The 21,038-nt window shown below is 37.1% G+C and overlaps 1 protein-coding gene across 8 annotated transcripts in view; it reads left to right on the forward strand.

Annotated features, from left to right (window-relative positions):
* Window positions 1–20,087, forward strand: part of TEAD1 (TEA domain transcription factor 1) — a 269,478-nt gene extending 249,391 nt beyond the window's left edge. For all 8 annotated transcript variants that reach the window (XM_089521204.1, XM_089521197.1, XM_089521201.1 and 5 more), the window contains 3 exons: window positions 6,882–7,022; window positions 11,078–11,230; window positions 12,118–20,087. In XM_089521204.1, the coding sequence (XP_089377330.1) occupies window positions 6,882–7,022; window positions 11,078–11,230; window positions 12,118–12,231 (408 nt within the window). In that variant the 3' untranslated portion in view covers window positions 12,232–20,087. The remainder of the gene's footprint in view (window positions 1–6,881; window positions 7,023–11,077; window positions 11,231–12,117) is intronic.
* Window positions 20,088–21,038: the final 951 nt, after the last annotated feature.

Here is a 21,038-nt window from a genome sequence, read left to right on the forward strand (position 1 = left end):
GCAATGCAAACAAGCTGCTCTAGGAAATAATGCATAGTGTAATTAGTGCAGCCTTTTTAAAAAAAGATGCTTTGAAGTCCAAAGGATTTTTGAAATTCAAATGTGGAATGGAAATAAAGGAATCCGTACAATAAAAAGGGCATTAAATCATGTCCAAAAATCTCTCCTATTTTATGGATGTAAATATATGGCATAATTAGTGGTAAAGTAACATGAGTTGAGTAGTTAAGTTTATTCACTATTCTTATTATGTAAAATAGCTGTAACTGAAAAATATAATGCTGTTCCTTTGTCAAGCGCTGTTAACAAATAATGAATGCATTGTAGTTAGTGTTCAGAAAGAGCCCTGCCACATGGTCTCCTCCCACGTCCCTCCTGTGTGTCTGCTGCAGTCTTTAGAGGCATGTCGCATCTTTGTCTCCTTCATTCACAAAAAAGCTATTGTAAGGTTTCTCCTTCTTTCAATATGAACTTTATTGCATAAGAGAATGCAACTTAGCAAACAAGCTGCAATTCAGAGAGGAGCTTGGTCAGGTGGAGCCAGTTTTCCATAAACATGTTTAAGACACATGTAGGGAAAGCAAAGGATTCCTCCCAATTTTTCTGATCACCCCCACTTCCCAAAAGGACATTTCAGCCAGTGGCAGCAGTGCAACCCCCACCCCCACTTTGGTGCAAGTGAGTGAATTCTTCTGTGTTAGTCAGAGGGCAGCTGGAAACTAGGGTAGCTTGGCCTGCCTATCAAAACTCTAGCCATGTGGCAGACCTGAAGGTGATTCCAAACGTGCAGCACACAACTGGCAGTAAAGTCTGCCAAAGATCCAGATGCTGCTGTTGAAAAAAAATTGCTTCACAATTTGAAATCTCTACCCTTTGATCACTGTTCACTGCGAAGGAGGAGAAGCATAATACACTCATATGAATGACTCCTCATTGCAGGCTATGGTAATTGAAGGAAGCCTCTGTGCTGTTTAACAAGTGACCCTACATGTTCAATTTTAACTACTGAATATTTGTATTTTAATTATGGTGCTCCCTCAGGAAATCTCTCTCTGTGTGCTGCTACTTTTTCCATCACATTATTGTGAAAGGGCTTTAATAATCTTTCTGCATTTGCTGGGGTTTTTTCCAACAAAAATTCTGCTTAGCCAAGACACTTGTAACACATGCAGGCTGCCTCCTCTCTTCTCTGAAGACTGAGAACACTTATCCATGTGGAGTATTCTTCTTGTTTGCTGCCAGCTCTATTTCAGTACATGCTGGGGATCTTCAGCAGGGGCCTTTTTGATGCATCGTGTCAAACAGTTGATAGTCTTGATATGTAAAATTTTCACTGCTCTATACTGACAAGCTGTGTTTTATTGCTGGATGAATGTATTATACTATAATCACCCAGACAGAAGGAACAAAGTACCTGTAAGATCTCCAGTACCACTTCCTAGGAAGTTTAACAAGGACTCATACTAAAACAGAATTCTTACTGAAACTTATTGTGATCCTCCTCCCACTTTATATTTTGACCTTACTGTCACAGTTTTTTTAAAAAAAATACTGAGAATGAAAATAACTAGTTCTATTTGAATCTTCTTTGGATATAATGCTTTTCTACTATTCCACACTTTTTATTAATTGAGGCACAGTACTTTTGGATTATTTTTCACATATAAGGAATGTGATAAATTTTTTTAATCACTCCCTTAGTTATTTCATTGCTTAACACAGGAAGAAATACAAGCACCATTCTACACACTTCCAAGGATATGCTCCACCCAGAATCTCTACTAGATTCACACTGCATCATACACACACAACAGATAAGGCTGTACCTCTGGCTTTTTGGGCTTTGCCTTACTATAACTTTGGCAGCAGTGGCAATGTGACAATGTAGTAGGTACAGTATGGATGTGATAAATAACAAATATAATTTTATTGAATAAGCTTATGGTGTTACATAATTTGCCGCCACCACCTGTTTCTAATCCTGCTTTCCATATGATATGATCTGCATTTTAATTAAATAGTGTGATAAAATGCACCATCAAATTGTTAGTAGTCTTGATATTAATTTGAACCCCTTGACAATGAAAAAACAGTCTTGACCCCCTCTCCTTGCCAATGGAAAAGCATTCCATTTCTCCTTATTCTGTATTGTGGTGACTTCTTGTCCAGGCAGTCAAGTGTTGCGATATACCCATTTGTTTTAGAACTATCCATAATTGTTCATAATCTACACAAAGACTTCACCGTTATCTATAAAGCACAGGCAGATTTTCTTCTGAAATTCTTTGATGTGTTCCATTAGCTAACGTACATTTGCTCTCGAGTTCTTCTTCCTTTTCTGAATCCAACTTGAACTTCTGGCAGTTCTCACACCATATATTGTTGCAAAGTCTTATGCATCATTTTCCTTGTAGGGGAGATCAGTGCAGTGGTCTGATGGTTAATATAATTCCAAGTGTTTCCTTTCTTGCACATTGGAATGTATACTGAGTATTTCCAGTTTGTGAGCCATAGTTTTGATTTCCATATTTGTTGGTAGTATGAGTTCTCAGAGTATGGCTAGATTCTGTCTCTGTATCTTAAATCAGATTCTGTTGGTATGCTCTCTGTTCCTGATGGTTTATTTCTCCATGAGTTTTGAGAGCAGATTCTACTTTAATTTCTAAAATGTAGGTTTCTTATCAAAAGGAATCTCCTTGGAAGGAACTGAGATGGTGTAAATTTGTAGGAAGAAATGTCAGTACTTAAATTATCAATTTTATTTATTTATTTATTTAATAACTAAATATATGCACATAATACCATATTACTAGCAATACTTGGAATGTCTACTGATGAAGGTTAAGGAAGTGCAAAAATGTGGTTACAGATAAATATAAAGAAACAAAAATAATGACTACTGATTATTTAAATAACTGAAACATAGGTGATAAAGACATCAAAACCATTAAAGATTTTTTTATGCCTTGGCTCAATCATAACAATGATGGTAGCTGTTTGTGTAAGCCGTTGATTAAGCAGGTTATTCAGCAGAACTGTACTAATATGATATTTCAAGCTGAAGTATAACCTTTTTCATTGCAGTTGCTGCCAAAACATACAGCAGCCCATACGTATATCATGAAAACTGGAGAAAATAATGGTTATTTATTCTTTTGTCAGTTTTGATGCTCATGACTTCATGATAAGCCCACAATATAGGTTTGTTAAAAATGACTGCTTTGTGTAGACTGATAGTTCATCCACCACAAAATAATTGCCCCTTTTTTGCATAATTTTCTGTTAATCATAAAATGACATAGCTGTACCTGTTTAATCGCCATTCTTTATGCTCACATGTATGATAAGCAAGATCTGATGAGAAAATTAGGTCTGCTTCACCAGCTTTTAAGAAGAGTCTCTTCCAGATAAATTTGATTACCATATATACTCAACTATGGGTTGACCTCATGTATAAGTCGAAGTCACGTTTTGGGGGCAAAATTATGGAGTTTGCCATGACCTGTGGATAGGTTGAGGGTAAAACTTGGAGGCTCCTACAGTGTGTGCATGTGTGTGTGTGGCAAGAGAGACTCACATTGAGGCTTTTTGCTTCATCGTTTCAGCCAGATGCGTGGGTGGGAGAGGACTCTTAAACAGCAATATCAGTTAATCATCACTCAGGAATCTTTCTGCTTGGCACAAGTGAGAAATAAACTGCTCTGCCAACTGCATAGGGAAATCTGAAAGAGCTGCTATCACATTACCATAGTGAACTATAAATAAGTCCACCTGGGATTTGGGGCAATTTTGAGGCATAAATTTTTAGACTTATAGGCCTGTTACAGACTGCCAAAATAAAGCTGCTTCGGGTCTCTTTGGAGGTACGCTATTTAAATGATACATGCATCCTAAGAATCTGGAAGCTGCACCAAAGCTGCACTCCAGTGCTTAGGAATGGAGTGTGGCTTTGGCGTGACCTCTGGACTCTTAGGACCCATGCATCATTTAAATAGCATACCTCCAAAGAGGCCCGAAGCAGCTTTATTTTGGCAGTCTGTAACAGGCCATAGATGAGTATATATGGTATGTAGTTTTCAATTTATGTTAGTGGTGAAAACGCTTCCAAAAAGTTGTGACAAAATTGATCTGTTAGGAAGATAGTGTCAAACTCCATTTTACTGACCACAACTATGATCATGCATCCCTGATTCCTACAAATTTAGAATTCTGACTTAGTGTGAACAAGCAAGCATATTAGTAAATGTCAATTTTTGACATGATTCTGGCCTGTTAGAAACAAGACAAGAGCTGCCATCTTGATTAACAAGTCATGGATCGATGTTCAGTGGTTTATTGATCCATTCCTTCTTGTCAAGCAGCATTTACCAACACACAGCTTATCACAACAGGCAAACTAAACTCATATGATTCCAAGGTTATTCCCACTTAATATAGGGGCCGTATGAAGACATCCCAAGTGTTAAGATCAGCAGGGGAGGGCTTTCTCTCAGTCCCACCATTTCTGCAAGTACGATTAGTGAGGACTTGGGAGAGAGCCTTCTCTATGGCTGCTCCCAGACTGTGGAACTCCCTTCCACGGGAGGTCAGATTGGCCCCCCACTCTCTTTTCACCAGCAGCTGAAGACATTTTTATTTAAACAAAACAACCAAAGGGTTTTGGCAAAAACTATAAGGGAATAACAGCACCCTGGAGCAAGAAAACAATGTAGTATCTAAAAGAGTAAAATTACCCCACTGGAAGATCTGTAAATGCTAAGGGTGAATAAAATATCCAAAGTACAAAACCAGAGAAAGTAAACCCTGGAGAAAAGCCAATAAAACAACAGAAAGGGTGGAGAAAAGCCCCCCCCCTTTTTTTCCTTTGGCAATTATAAACAATTCTATTAATAAATTTAGTATTCAGATGGGATATCCGATACACAACCATAAATACGGGAACTCAGATGAACTCAGTGATGGGTATTTTAATCCACGTTGACCTCATGTGTGATGGTGATTTTCAGATTATTATTGTTACTCCACACCCTATGTTTTTCCCTAGCATTTTTCCTTGAGTTTTAGCAGCATTATGTTCATTACCAGCACAGCTGGTTATATGAGACACTCTGAGAGGAGGTTAGGCTCGTTGCAGCTTTTGAATTCAGCAAAGTTACATGGTGTGCTAAGGAGTTATTATACTTTTTATATTTTAAACATTGGCAGGCCACTGAAGAAGACGTAGGTCGAAATGCGTCTGGCCTTTTGTTTTTATTAATAGAATTGTTTATAATTGCCAAAAGAAAAAGGGGAGGCTTTTCTCCACCCTTTCTGTTGTTTTATTGGCTTTTCTCCAGGGTTTAGTTTCTCTGGCTTTGTACTTTGGATATTTTATTCACTCTTAGCATTTACAGATCCTCCAGTGGGGTAATTTTACCCTTTTAGATACTACATTGTTTTTTTGCTCCAGGGTGCTGTTATTCCCTTATAGTTTTTGCCAGAACCCTTCGGTTGTTTTGTTTGGTTATTATCTTGGGTTTTTTTGGTTATAGGGACTTTGGTTGGTTTGACATTTTTATTTAGCCATGCTTTTGGTGGATAAATTTCCCTGATGTAGTGTGGTGTGCTGTTTTAACATTTTAACGGTTTTTATTGTTTTTAACTATGCTGTTTTTAACTTATATTTTAATATTAGTAATTTTAAATCATCTTTATAATTTTGGTAATCAATTCTGTCTTTTAAAATTATTGTTAATGCCTTGAATCCCATTTTGGGAGAAAGGTGGGATATAAATCAGGCAGAACCATGAGTACAACAGGTTTAGTATCCCTTATCCAAAATAATTGGTGTTTCATATTTCTTTTTTTTTGGGGGGGGGGGGGATGAATTTGGAGTATCTGTATTTGCATATACCTAATGAGACATAATGAGGCTTGAGGGAAACTTTGGATCTATGAAATGGTGGGAATCCAAGCATAGTGCTTGGCACGCATTCTGCCATTTCACAGATCATCACATCTTTCTCCAGCTGCATCTCTCTCTCTAGCCTTACAAACATAGTGGCTCAAAAAGTATTTGGAGTATTGCAGATTTCATAATTCCTGATAAGGACTAGTCAACCTGTAAACCTAAAACTGGGAAATGAATAGTACAGAGGGAGGGACAGTAACACTGTAATTAGTATGTAGAAACATATTTGCCACTCTCTAATGCAGAGTTAATTATGCTTAAGCCATTCAAATCATGAGAGATAAGTATATTTAACTTTTTGTTGGACTGTGGCCAAAGTGGGTTTCCCTTTTAAATATTATTGTATGTTGCCTCTATAAATATAATGCATGGGGAATAACTTTTATATCTGTTTTTTAGTCTTTGGTATGCAAAAGAACTACTCAAGAGATAGAACAGAGAAGTAATCACCCTTCTTTTGAAGAGCATATTCCTAGCCAAACATGGGGCTGAAGAATGCATGTTTCTAAACATTTCAAGTTTCAAGTGACCAGTTATTTTTATTGATCTCAGTTGTTTAATGTTGCTGTGGTAGCTATCTGAATCAAATTCCAGGATGATGCATAAGTGCCCAGAGACGAGAAAAGAGAAATCCATATTCAGTGCTATATATCTTATTATTTTTAATTTCTTGAGTTAGAAACCATATTCTCAAAGGTTCTTATGATTTAAAACCCAAGCCTTGGAGAAATAATGCAGCTGTCTGCCTTAGCAGTTCAAACTGTACAAGGCACTCCCTTGGAATATGACTATACCTGCAGGTGACCTCAGTCCTGCCTTGGAAAAACTGATAGTAGCTCTTTTACTTCTGCAAAGGGAATCATTACAACTGTTATGCCTTTGTTTTTGAAATACAAGCAGTTCAGAAAACAGCTGTGATCTTTTCCTGCAGGCGGACTTAAACTGCAACATACAAGATGATACCGGAGCGTTCTATGGCGTAACGAGTCAATATGAGAGCTCAGAAAATATGACAATCACCTGTTCCACCAAAGTCTGTTCATTTGGGAAGCAAGTGGTAGAAAAAGTAGAGGTAGGAGTTTTAAAATACTGCTTGGATTATGCTGTCATTCTAATTTTCCTCTAAAAGTATCTTCTCCCTCCAGGTTATATTTCCTGTTCACTTTTTTTAAAGTGTTGTTGTTCTTGTTGTTATTGAACTTGCATTTGGATTACTACAAATTGTTTGTTCTCAATACACTTGTGTTGCCTTTTCTTGGGGGGGGGGGGTAGAACAAGCAGAAGAAGCTACTTGCTATTCAGTCTTGACAAATCTATCAAGGGGAAAGAACATCATAACTAAGAACACATGCGGAGCCTTCAAGCAATTTACCCATGTGGAAGCTCTCCTTTTTGGAATGGTGTCAGTTTACAACTTTTTCAGCAGAATTCTTCAGATATGCTATAGTACACATCTACCAGACAGATCTGAGACCTAGGAGCTCTCTCTTTGGACTCAGAGTTTTTTACCTTTTCTAAAATAAGGTCTTCCTTGAGCCAGTGTCTGAAAAGTCATTCCATAAGGTGCAAGAAGTTAATCCTCTCATCTTTTTGTCAAAACTTCTCCAATCCATGGAGAGGTGACATACATTGTAAGTGGCTAGGGTACTTTGTTTTTATCTGGACACGCCTTAGAAGAGTAGATTCCCTATTTTTGTCTTTCCAGGGAAAATCTACTGGCAATAAAGTTTCCAAAGCTTGCAGTTTCATCCTGGTAGGTAAGACAACATTAGTAGAGCATACAAGGCTCATAGTAGATCTATGTGGGTAAAATGCCCAAAGTACAACTGTCTCAATAGAACCACTCAAATTAATGAGCATTATGGTTCATCAGAAGATTAATATTATGCCCAGAAATAGTGTCTACTTAACTTACAGGAATGACACTGGCAGAAACCTTTCTCTGATTTTCTCTCTCTCCAATTCTCTGGAATTGGAAGTGGGTAATATGCATATTTATGTTTTTCCAGGGAAAATCTACTGGTGAAAAAGTTTCCAAAGCTTGCAGTTTTATCCTGGTAGGGTAGACAACATTAGTGGAGCATAAAAGGCCCATAGTGGATGTGTGTGTGTAAAATTATGGCACACTCATTTAGGGGTGTCTGTGGCCACCTCTTGAAGCCTCAGACAGACAATGGCTACCTGGGCTTCTTTCAAAACATTAGATAGACTAGTGTATTTCTGCCTTTGAGGGATGAATTCTCCAGACATTAGTGATCCAGAACTATGTTAGTCTGGGAAACAAAAGCCACAGAACAAACCGCTTCAAAATATCTCAGAGTGTCATTATGGTCTCTGTATGACATTTCCTCCAACCCATCTACCACAAGTCAGAGAACATAATAGCACTCTGGGATATTTTGAAGCAGTTTGTTCTATGGGTTGTGTTTCTTAGACTAACATAGTTCTGGATCACTATTCCCTGGAGAATTCATCCCTCAAAAGGAGCTAAGGCAGAGGCATAATGGGCTGTCTTTTGAAATAATATGGCAAGAAGCCCAGGTAGCCATTGTATGTCTGAGGCTTCAAGAGGTGGCCACAGACACTCCTTAAATGAGTGTGCCATAATTTCATAGACAATAATGTTTTGTAAGGTAGAAGGCACTAGGAAAAAAAGGAAGATTGCATTATAGGTGGAATGATTCAGTCAAGGAAGCCATAGCCCTGGGTTTGCAAGACTTGCCCTCTTGTTCCATGCCCATCCTGGCTGACCGTTCAGGGAGGTGATGCAATGAAAATGTCATTACAACTCATAATAAATGCATCCTTTCGGGATGGGATATTTCCATCTTCACTAAAACAAGCTATAGTGAAACCGATATTGAAAAAGCCCTCCCTAGATCCCCAGTTGAGAAACAATTACAGACTGGTCTCCCTTTTACCATTCTTGGGCAAGGTGATCGAGAGGGCAGTCGCCTTCCAACTCCAAGCGGTCTTGGACGAAACTGACTATCTGGACCCATTTCAGACTGGCTTCAGAGCGGGATACGGAGTTGAGATGGCCATGGTCGCCTTAGTCGATGATCTCTGTCTGGGCATCGACAGGGGTAGTGTGACCCTGTTGGTGCTCTTGGATATCTCAGCGGCCTTCAATACCATTGACCACGGTATCCTTCTGGAACACCTGAGAGAGTTAGGTGTCAGGGGCACTGTGCTCCAGTGGTTCCGTTCCTACCTCTCAGGCAGATTCCAGATGGTGATGCTGGGAGACAGCTGCTCCTCTAAGAGAGAGCTGACATCTTGTTTCCCTCAAGTCACCATTCTGTCCCCCATGCTATTTAACATTTACATGAAGCCGCTGGGAGAGATCATCCGGAGTCATGGAGCATGGTGTTATCAGTACGCTGATGACACCCAGATCTATCTCTCTATGTCTCCAACTGATACAGTGACTAAGGATGGCATCTCTCCTCTGGATGCCTGCCTGGGATCAGTAATGGGCTGGATGAGGGAAAACAAACTCAGGCTGAATCCAGCGAAAACAGAGGTACTCCTGATAGGCACCCCAAGTCCAGGGACGGAGAATTGTTACCCAGTCCTGGATGGATTCACACTTAACCCTAAGTACAAAGTTCGCAGCTTGGGAGAACTCCTGGACCCATCTCTACAGTTATCATCTCAAGTGGATGCAATGGCCAGGAGTGCTTGGTACCAGCTTAAGCTGATACGCCAGCTGCGTCCCTACCTGGACCGAAAAGACCTTGAAACGGTGGTACATGCACTGGTAATCTCTTGCTTAGACGTCTGTAATGTGCTCTACTTGTACCAAGTTCGGAAGCTTCAATTAATTCAAAACGCAGCTGCCAGATTGATCACTGGAACTTTGAGGTCAGATCATATAACACCTGTCCTAAAATCCTTACACTGGCTGCCAATTACCTTCCGGGCACAATACAAAGTGTTGGTTGTTACCTTTAAAGCCCTACATGGCTTGGGCCCGAGTTACTTGATGGAATGCCTCTCCCTACACAATCCGCCCCGCACCCTCAGGACAACAGGGAAGAATCTGTTAGATTACCCAAAGGTCAGACTAACAGTTAATTCCAAAAGAACATATACAGCTATGGCCCCCAGGTTATGGAACAATCTGCCGGAGAAGATCCATCTCATCACAACTCTTGATGCCTTTAAGAAGGCACTAAAGATGGATCTCTTCCAGCGGGCATACCCACCTGACCTTCTATAAAGAACTTTAGGAAACCCCCACTTCCGGTCATAACAGCATAATTCCCCGCTGCCCTGCGTTTACTGTAATTGAAATTTTTATACTTTGTGATGTTTTTATGATATGTATTTTACACATGATTGCCTGTATGTAGATTTTTGGTTGTAATCCTGCTTCGATCCGTTGGGAGAAGCAGGAAAATACAAATAAACATTATTATTATTATTATTATTATTATTATTATTATTATTATTATTATATTAATAGTGCTTGCTGAATCATGACACCAACCTGAGCATGTCCTTCAGAGTAAGAGGCAGCTCTGATCCAATTCTCAGGAAAGTTGCTTTTGTGGACTACAGGTTTTAGAATTCCCCAGCTAGCTTGACCATGCTGGCTGCATGATTGTAGTCTAAATAAGTAAGTTTTTCTGAGCTTTGCACTATATATGGAGTTCCTGAAGCTATGAGTATAAACAAGAGTTTCATGGAAGCAAAAGCTTCTCCACTCTCCTCTCTGAGGCTGAAGATGGTCTTCATACTGAATAGGAAATACTCATGTATTCAAAACATACCCCAGTTCAACAGGGGGTGGGTGGGTGGGTGGCTGGATTCTAGGAATTCCTCAAGTTTTAGGTTCTATATAGGATCCACTGTGTCAAGGCAAAGCTGTTTCTAAAGAGTAGTTTCCCATGTTTTTTATGAGAAACTCAGTTTTAACTACATTATATGCTTAGTTAAATTGCATTAAATATTTTTCTTGAATATGCAAAAATGTCATACTGTGGTTATATTTATTTTATATAATTAATCAATGAATCTTGTTGAAAGCAAAACAAGATTTTAATTAAGAAATCTAGTTTTATTAGTAACGTTCTGAACTTTCTGTTTCTTTCTTTTCTCTCTCTCTCTTTTCTTCTCAAGACTGAATATGCACGGTTTGAGAATGGCCGGTTTGTGTTTAGAATAAACCGTTCTCCAATGTGTGAATATATGATCAATTTCATCCACAAGCTCAAACATTTACCAGAGAAATATATGATGAACAGCGTCTTGGAAAACTTTACAATTTTGTTGGTAATGTTTAGTTTTTATATGCTGGCTTTTTTGTACACTATCTTGTGAGCAGATAGATTTTTATTTGATTCAGTTTCCATGAATCAGAACTGTTAGGTCTTTGATTCAAACAACTTGGTTCTTGCAAGGTAGGCTCTGGTTTGAGTCTTTCCTGATAAGCTATTGCTCATCATGTTGGTTTACTTACTGAACATACACCCTTGTAGTCAGGGCTGTTTACCTGCAGAAAATTACACACAGAGACTGGCAGCTGCATCTAATTCAACATCAGCCATGGGATAGGGCTGTCAACTCCTCTTGAGGGCTGAGTTTGGGGAAAACAGAAGAAACTGTGATCCAGACAGCCCTGTCCTTTAAATTTATATTTAAAATAGCCAGGGTGGCCAGAAGAATCAGGGTTGCAGGGGCAGCCGCCACTAACTGAAGCTTCTGAACAGTAAGATCTCCAGGGCAGACGTAAGGGGTAATTTCTGCTTCTTAAGAAGCACCACTACTCATTTTTGAGAAATAATTGAGGGACAGTAATGTTTATCTTGCCCCTCTCCGTGGACTGTGGACTAGGAGCGGCCAACCCACAATAGCTGTGAGTGGGGCCATGGGAGCCAGGGTAAGATCACAGTCCATTTGGTTCAGAGTGCCAGGAAATTTCCAGATGAGATAAGGGACACAGCTGGTGTAGAAGAGAGAGAAAATTCTGCAGTGTTTTTATTTCTATATGCACTGAGTCAGCTAACAACATCAGAGAAGCATTTTATCAAAATATGGGTGATTGAAAAGTAAAAGATATTCTTGTCTTTTCATACATGAAGTTAAAGTGACCAAGTTTTTAATATGCAATCTTCTTTCATTCATTTGTTCATTCTTCTTTTTTTTTAATCTAAACACAGGTTGTAACAAACAGAGACACACAAGAAACCCTACTTTGTATGGCTTGTGTATTTGAAGTTTCAAACAGTGAACATGGTGCACAGCATCACATCTACAGGCTTGTAAAGGACTGAACAGTTATTTATAGACACATTTCATTATAACTCCTTCTGAAAACACAGACTGTCAACCTCAACACTAAGTGACAGTTCCTCTGGCTGAGCTTTCTCAAACACTTTTTTTTCCTAAACCTCATTTTAGTGTGTCAGTATATATTGTAGCTGTGAAATTTCTGGTACAGTTGTACAAATTCTTTCGAAAACAAAAGTGTTCTTCAAATTTATATTAAAAAACACCATTCTTTGGGGAAACTATATTTAAGAATTTCAAAGCCTTTGTGGAAATTTTGATTTTGTTGTTGTTGTGTGAGAAGAATATAAGAGAGCATTTGCCATGGGAAAACTTAACAGCAATTAAACAAGTTTGTGAGGTGTTTTGTCTAAATCAATTGAATTGTTTTTAAGATGGAGGTGAAACTGAAATGAATTTTAACTATACGCATAAAATTAGCACACAAATTCTTTTTAGATGAAATTGAAATGAATTTTAACTATACGCATAAAATTAGCACACAAATTCTTTTTAGAATTATCTTCATATCTGATTACTGTGGAAGATACATACGAATGTAATTCACTAAATTATTTTATAACTGCAACTCGATTTCAGTTTGAAGCCAAATGACAAACATAGCCTTAAGAAATGCCTGTTGGGACAGATCCTAAAACTAGGCAATTTTTTTTCTTTTCTTCCTTCTGTATTAAAACTAACTTTCTAATCCATTAAATGTTTCAATCAGGTATTGCAAAGCGAGAAGACTTTTATGCCTTTTACTAATTAAATCCAGTGCATTAAAAAGACATAAAGCATTGTACTAATAATTAGATTTGATTATTTAATTTAAAAGATGGCTCGTTTTGCAATAACTAGTTAAATACTGAAAAATTAGACTTAAGGTGTATGTAATCATGTGTGTGTGGTTATATATTATAAAAGACTTTTTAAATTTGTTTTAATTTTTCTAATGACCCAAGAAATTGCAACACCAAAATGATCAATTAGTAAATACAAGGAGGGGGGATTAAAATGTTGTATTGAAATTGCATTATCAGCTGAAAACCACAAAAAAAGTGATTGAGAAAAGAATGGCATATAAGGAAAAGGTTCATCTGTTTTAATTTCATTATAATATGACAGAATAACAGGCATCACCAGTGATAATTTTTAAATAGTTGTGCTTCACAGCTTGGGATCCAACAACTTGAAAAAAGCCTAGTGGCCATATCTGTTGGTCCATCGAAAGCTTGAGGAAGATTGGCCCATCTAATTGTCTACTGTTAACTCTAATTGACTGCTGGGACCCGGGGTTTCTTTATGCAAAATTACTGTTCTACAACCAAATTGTAGCCCATTTCCAATAAATCTCCTTTCCAAACAGGAGTATTGTCAGCTACTTGCCAGATCCCACCTCACCACATCCCATCATATATATATATATATATATATATATATATATATATATAAACACAGAGAGGGAGAGGGAAGGCTGCATGTGCATGAGATGAAGCAGAAATTTACAAGCCTGTTTTGCTGTCGCTATCAAAATTCTAATGCCATATGGCTGCATACTGTAGAGGTTCAAAATTGGTACTGGCTCATGTGGCCCATTCCTACCTTTCTTTTCCTTGTTGCTCAACATTTGGTGCTAATAAAAATGAGCAAGGATGTCTCTTATAGTTATCTCTCCCTCCTGCTTTGTACAAACTTGCTTTATAGAACAAAATCCCAAATCTACAAAATGGTGATATCTTTAGTGGGCCAACTGACATGCACAAAATATATCATGTAAGCTTTTGAAATTCCACTGGCTTCTTCATCAAGCAAAGATGTTAAAAATCATACAGGAGAAGAAAAGTGGTCATATTAAAGCAACAGGCCTATGTTTTGCATCAGATATTACTTTTGTTGTCAGTTAAGATGGTCTGGAGAGATATCAATGCAGGCAGAGGCCATTCCCCCTTTTGGCCATGTGGGGACTGGGATCAAAAGACAGTAAAACAGGCAATAAAATTTCAAATCCATTAGCTTTATAGCTATATACATAAAGTATTACAATGAGAGTTTTCAGTTGGCTTCATTTTGACCCCTGCCTTCTCTGTGTGCCATTATAAAATATGTAAATTCAGTTCACTGGTTTGAAGGGTCGGTGCAATCCCAGTATCTGGTACAAATAATGAGAGTGAAATATACCTAGTTTTGTTAGAAACACACACACACACACATACAGAGAGAGAGAGAGAGAGAGAGAGAGAGAGAGAGATGGGTTTAGAAAATTAGGAGCTCAATGCCTATTCTAGCTGTATATTCCTTCCAGGCCTGTGTTTGTGGGCCTTTAGAACCTTGAATTAACTTTTAGATAAAAGAAGCTTCAGAATTTAGAAAAATAGGATGAAATGTTAAATCTTCCTCTTTACGTTTGTAGCTAATGCACTTGGGAATGCTGCTTCATGCATGCTTGTGAATATTTTCAGGATGCCGCTTAGTGTCACTGGTATTTATAACGTAAATATGCAGGCTGTTAGTTATTACATCTGCATAAAATCATGGAAATCTGTGAACAGTTAAATGTGACTCAAAAAGAATGGTGCAAAACCAAATAAGAACAGCTTTACTTTTGCACCATTCCTTTTTAATTAGCCTGTATTCAACTCAAAGTGTGAAGATGGTAAAGGGGGATGGGGAAAAAAGCTTCAATGGGTAAAGCTTCATACCTGCCTAGCTAAAATAATTTACTCTGTTATTATAGTGAATTGTCAGAAAAGAGCTGGCTATGGTATTTCAGCTTCTGGAACACTGCATAGTGTGTAGCAGGTTGAGTGCAGTCTTCCATTCATGACCACACTGAGCCATTCTAATAGTTTGATGCAGTGTTCCTTTAATACAAAGACAGGTAGAATATGGCCAGTGGCAGTATGTTGCCCTAGAGTGGCCCATGCCCCTCTCCCCTATGCCTGGTAAACAAAAAATTTGGACACAAATGTGACCAATCACACATAACATATAAAGCCTTTTGGGTATATTTGTCCATTTAAAGTTTACTTTGAGGCAGAGGATCCTCCAAAGTTGGCCATCTCTGCTATAACACTTGCAGTATCTGAGGAAGCAAAGTATGAATACAGACGTAAATCCTTAAAAGGATATCAACCGAACGGTATAATGCAAGGTCAGCTATAATACTGAACCTTTAAGTCCTCTGCAGGTTCAGTGTCTTTGAACCCACAGAAATTAAGACAGATGAACCTCTAGGCCTGCAATCTTATACACGTGCTTAGGAGTAGATCCAACTTGGCTGGATTTTCTTCTGAGTAGAAATGCATAGGATTGTGATCTCATTCACTTTAACTCCTTAAAACTGTGGAACTGGATTTTCTGGCTGAGTCTGTTCATCAGTGTTTAACAGTAACAATGAATTGTACAGAAGCACTGCATCTTACTCATCTAAAGTAGCCCTTTATTTAAAGCACTTGGTGTTAGAAAACATCTAAATCTAATTTTAAAATATGCTATCTTTCTTTTATTACCCTTTTGGTTTTTGATGGATTTATTTTTAAAAAAGAAGAAAATTAAATGTTAAAAATTATACACCTTAAGGAGACTTCTTGGCGTGTATAAAATAGTTTGCAAACCAACTATCCCCCCCCCCCCCAATTAATACAGTCTGTGACACTAAGTATGTAATAACTTATACCATTTGAAGAGTATGTAATAACTTATACCATTTGAAGAGTCACAATGTTTTTTGGTGTTAATTTTTGTAAAGCATATGGGGAACTGTTTGCCTTGTCATAAACTTTACGTGGATGTAAATGATTCAATCCCCAGTGCATGTTTCTTCTGGAAAGCCTTAAGTCTGTCAGATGTTCCGTGTGGATTGTGTAATCCAAAAGGCTGCCTGTAAACTGTGAGCTCTTTTGTAAGCTGGAAGCATCTCTCTTGTTACTGTCGTAGGAACTTCTTAATTCCGAGCTGCCAAAGCATTACAATATGCAGTGCCTTAGTGCTATATTAGAAGTACCTTTTACTCTATCATGCCAATCGTACATAGTCCTCTAATTGGTTAACTTAAAAATATTTATATATCTAGAGAGAAGCCTTTTGATTACCTGGTCTTAGACATCTTTCTATATAAATCAGTCCCCTTTACCACATAGTTGGAATACCTATACCAAAATGAAATGTTAACAGCTCTAGAATTTTCTGCAGAAAGTGAATTGTATGAATAATGCTGCCTTCTTAAATTCTCCTGACCAAATACTTAAACGTTTGTGACTCTGTGCACTCTTGCATGCAAGTGCCTTTGGTTTTAAAATTCCAGCTTAGAAAAGTGCTGCCATAATAATGACAATTTGTAGAGACCAAAAATGTTTAGAGATCACCATAATGCCTTTGGGTTATTGGAAACAGTCAAAACTAACAGGCCTCCATTCTCAACAAAAGAAAAAAAGGAAGAAAGAAAAGTACCTTTTTATAGTAGCATGCTTTTTGCAAATCACAAGAGTGCATAATGCTGAAAAACTATTCTCCACATTATTCAGCTGTTTGTCATTGTTTCTGCAGCATTGCTGACTGGCGATTATAGGAAAGCAGTCAGTATTTCACCTTTGCCATGTTTTTCTCCATCCAGTCTTGCATCTGAGTAATATGAGTCTGTGTAAATAGCAAAATTTCAGGCAAAGGACAAATGTGATTTTATTAATATAGTTAGTTCTAAATCTGTGAAGATGGTTTTCTTCTTTCTCTTAAATTTGCACTTATTTTGTTTACAAAGTTGAACAGTTGGATGCCTAAAATTGAAAATGAAAGTGTAGATCAAAATGTACCTGTCATCTGACCTGTGCTTTGTAGCACCAAATTGTTAGCAATGAATGACAAACATTGTTGGAAAAACCTTTGGAGTGGCATCATTCAGCACTTTCCTGCTATCACTGCAGGAAAGGCAGTGGCTTCAAATAATCTGTGCCATTTTAACTCTGTTTGGAATTTGGAATATACCATTTATTTCAAGGGATTTTTCATAACATTGACATTGATTCAGAGGGACACAACATAATTACAAATCATCAATGAGAAACAACAGCAGTAAAACCAAAAGTTGGCAGAGGAGATTTGTCTCTGTGAATACATTTTTGTTTTTAATATACAAAAAATTAAATATTTTTATTTACAATTAAGTTGTGGCACAAACTTGGTATTTGTGTCTATGCCCCTTTATTATCTATTACACACTGCAATCCTAAGCATCTTTACTCAGAAGTAAGCCCCATTGATTTTAGTTAGGCTTACTTATTGACGTGTGTATAGGATTGCAGTCTACCTTTATATTGGTTCTAGTCCTCAAAGATCCAGATTTCACTTCGTCTCTTCCCACATCAAAACTAGTAAGGATAGCTTGGCCTCACAAGTAAATTATATATATATATATTTACAACTATTGAATATATCTGCTGAGACAGATATAGGTGAGCAAGTGCTGGAGTATATTTTATTGCAAAGGAATCATTTTTATTTATTGTCTTATGTACAAAATTGAAAAAATAATGGTACAATTTATGGCAGTTGAAACATAGTGTGCTTTACAAATGTAATTTTGTACTTACTTGAATTCTAGGTTGGTTTTATTTAGGTACTGTACCACTATGATATGTAAGTTGCAACTTAGAAATCTATTTCCCCACTTTCTCCCAATGCTAGAGCCCAGAGGGTTTAGCAGTTACAGTGAATTTAACTTTTTTTGCTTCTGTCACCTTCAAATAATAGCAAATTATTACATTGAATAGAAACAATTGAAAATTGGAAGTCACTGCATTTGGGAAACTGTAAAACCATAAATTTTAATTCCCTGGGGCACTCTTGCTTTTTTTTTTTTTTTTTAATGGCAGTTTGGACATCCTGGCAAAACCATAGTTAAAGCAACCTACCTATGGTTTAGCATGGTCCTAAACTGACAAAGTCATGTTTTGCAATCTGTTATTAAACTAGAATCAGAAGCTATGGTTTTAAGTGGGCTTGCTATTATTTTCATGCTCTGGTAAGATATCTCACATAACAAACATAATTATGGCCATTGTCCAGTCTGCAGAAGTTGCTGCTTCATGGCAGTAGGGGTGAACATATGATAATGAATGCTCAGAGATAACAAATTCAAGTAGACAAGTAGCTCACAACCATGGTCTGCCTGTTTTACATTTCGAAGCTCAAACCAACCATGGTTTAGCCAATAAACTACTGTAAGAACAAACCATGGTTTGTCATATTTTCTAAATTGAGCCTTTCAGGATTATTCACTTACATACCAATGCTATGGCTTTTAACATGGCCCACATCATCAATATTCATCATGCAACATAGATGGTTCTATAGGGATCAATAGATAGATAGATATACCTTAGTTTGTCTGTGACCGCTGCTGAGAAATTTTTCTACATCCTGACAATCCATGGAGCAGGGAGTGACACTCCATAGCCTTTGCCACGTGTGGTATTCTAAATCCTTGTAGTGTTTGCACATAAATGTTGCACAATCTTGACAGCTCCAGATGCACTGCATAATTTGGGACCACAGCACCCGGTAAAGGGTTTAAACAGCATTCCCTGCCTCATTGATCACCAGCATGGGGAACTGATTGAGGGCAGCTGCCATGGGCTACAATAATGTGGAAACTGGTCCTTATTTCAGTCCATACTCAGGTTGATATTCTTTAATCTGATTTTCCTTTACTTTCTCCCAAATATTCCTTAGAAAAGATATACTGAATATTTAGAAGTATAAAATTTGGCAGTCTACAAATATAATGTTTAGAGAAGTTTGGCAGAAGTATAAAGAAGTTTGGAACTCTGGGTCAGCAAGATAGTTTGACTAAGAGATTTTTTTTAAAAAATAAAAAAGTTCCACTGTGTCAATTAACTCTTAAATGCACTCGGTTCATAGAGAGGATATGCCCTGTTACCTCCTTACAGAATGGTTTGATTTTTCTTTTATATTTTGTTTCATTTCCTTCTTTCTTTTTAAATGGGCCTTTACTTCAGGCTCATAACCGCAGAAAAAAAAATACAATATGTGCCTGAAAAAGACAAAAGAATTTTATAACACTTTTAAAAACCTGAATAGCCTTTAATTCTTTAATATCAGTACATTTTATGTAAAACAGTTTTACTTTTGATTTTTTAAAAAAAAAATTGCCACATGCATTTGTTCACATTTGTAAATGACTTAATGGAATTCTCACTTTGTTTATTTGTGTAATGTGTATAAACTGGGTTTGTGACTTAAACATATTCATATATGGTCAGTGGTTACTTTAATATTGTACTGCTGCTGGTTATTTTGAGGGGTGGGATGTAGAATCTGCCTTTGGATGACAAAGTACCTCTTGCTTAGACATAGAGGGAAAGCTCTTTTTATATATAAAAATGAAACTTTTCAAATCTTGTCTTAACATATTTTGAAGTTTTCAAAATGAGTTTCAATCAAACCTTTTGGCAGTACAGTATTCTTGTATTTGTTGTCGTCTGTGTGTAGGTACTGGTACCTTTTTGTTTTTTTAAAAAATGTTTTAAGTGTTGGCTTTAAAGTGAATTTATCTTTAGTATGATAGTAATATGAAAATTATAGGGTTTGTGTGCAGAGAATTTTTTTATAAAAGTGCTTTGTAAAAACAAATGTATTCTAGCTTTCGCGGTACATATGTGTGATAACTTTAATATCCATGACAGTTAAGTGCAATTATTTCATCACTCTAAAAATGCTATTTTTGTGTCGGTTACTGCAGGTGTTCCATGTCTTTGCAAAGTGACACATTTTGATGCCTTCTTGATAAAGTGGTAGATTTTTTGTAGCTTTCTAGAAACTTTGTATTCATACAGTATCAACTGAAAATAAAGAAAATAAAATGATTTTTGCTTTTGTTTTAATTGGCCTAGAAATTGTCAGTTGGGCACTGCAGAAGGGAACTTATTGGGTATCACTGGAGCTGTATGCCAAGTGCCCATGACATTTTCCCAACTATTCATTTCATTTCGTTTTATATTTTATTTATAGTGGCAATGCCCTTAATAATTGGTTTGGGAAATCATATCACTGTAAGACTGTGTGATATGCTTGAAAGAGAAGAGCTTGCTGATGGGAAAATATCAAATGGCTGGCAGCTATGTATCATTATTGATAATCTCAAAGTCTTTATGTACACACATATACTAAGTTATTAAAACAGATATATGTTCGAATATAATTATCCCTCTGCAAACATTTTCCTCATGTGCTGGGCCTATGCATGCAGGAAAAGGGAGATGTGGGCCTTGAAGATTGTCCCCCTGTGTGACTCCCAGATCTCAGGGTTTGGCTCCTATTATCCAGTTGTTGTTGAACAAATGCTGATAAACCGTGCTGACACAAAAAAGCTTTATTTATCTTGCTCAACATATTTGAGGGGGTGGCTTTTTCAAGACCTATAAAATTATCAAATTATAAAAATACAACATTTATACATGTCTTAAACAAATATTAAACTAATGTACATATCTATTAAAATTATTTTTCTTTCTCAGACAAGAATTGACATGTAAAATGCTTACCAAAACTTCATTTTAATTTCAATAATATGGACAAACTCAAATAAACCCTACACAGAACTTAAACGTTATTGATGTTAAACAATCCTTTGTGTTACATTTATTTTTGTAACTTGAGTGTTACACACAGAGGTTGTAATTATATAATTTTATAGCTCTTGAAAAAGGGTCAGCACAGCTTCTCAGCATTTGTTCCACAACACTGGAGCATATCTCTCCTTTCTCCAGAAATCTCCACCTCCCTTGTTTTTCTC

Source organism: Sceloporus occidentalis, unplaced genomic scaffold (genome assembly GCF_023333645.1).
Source record: "Sceloporus occidentalis isolate IW3139 unplaced genomic scaffold, rSceOcc1.0.p SCAF_4, whole genome shotgun sequence".
NCBI classification, from domain to species: Eukaryota; Metazoa; Chordata; class Lepidosauria; order Squamata; family Phrynosomatidae; genus Sceloporus; species Sceloporus occidentalis.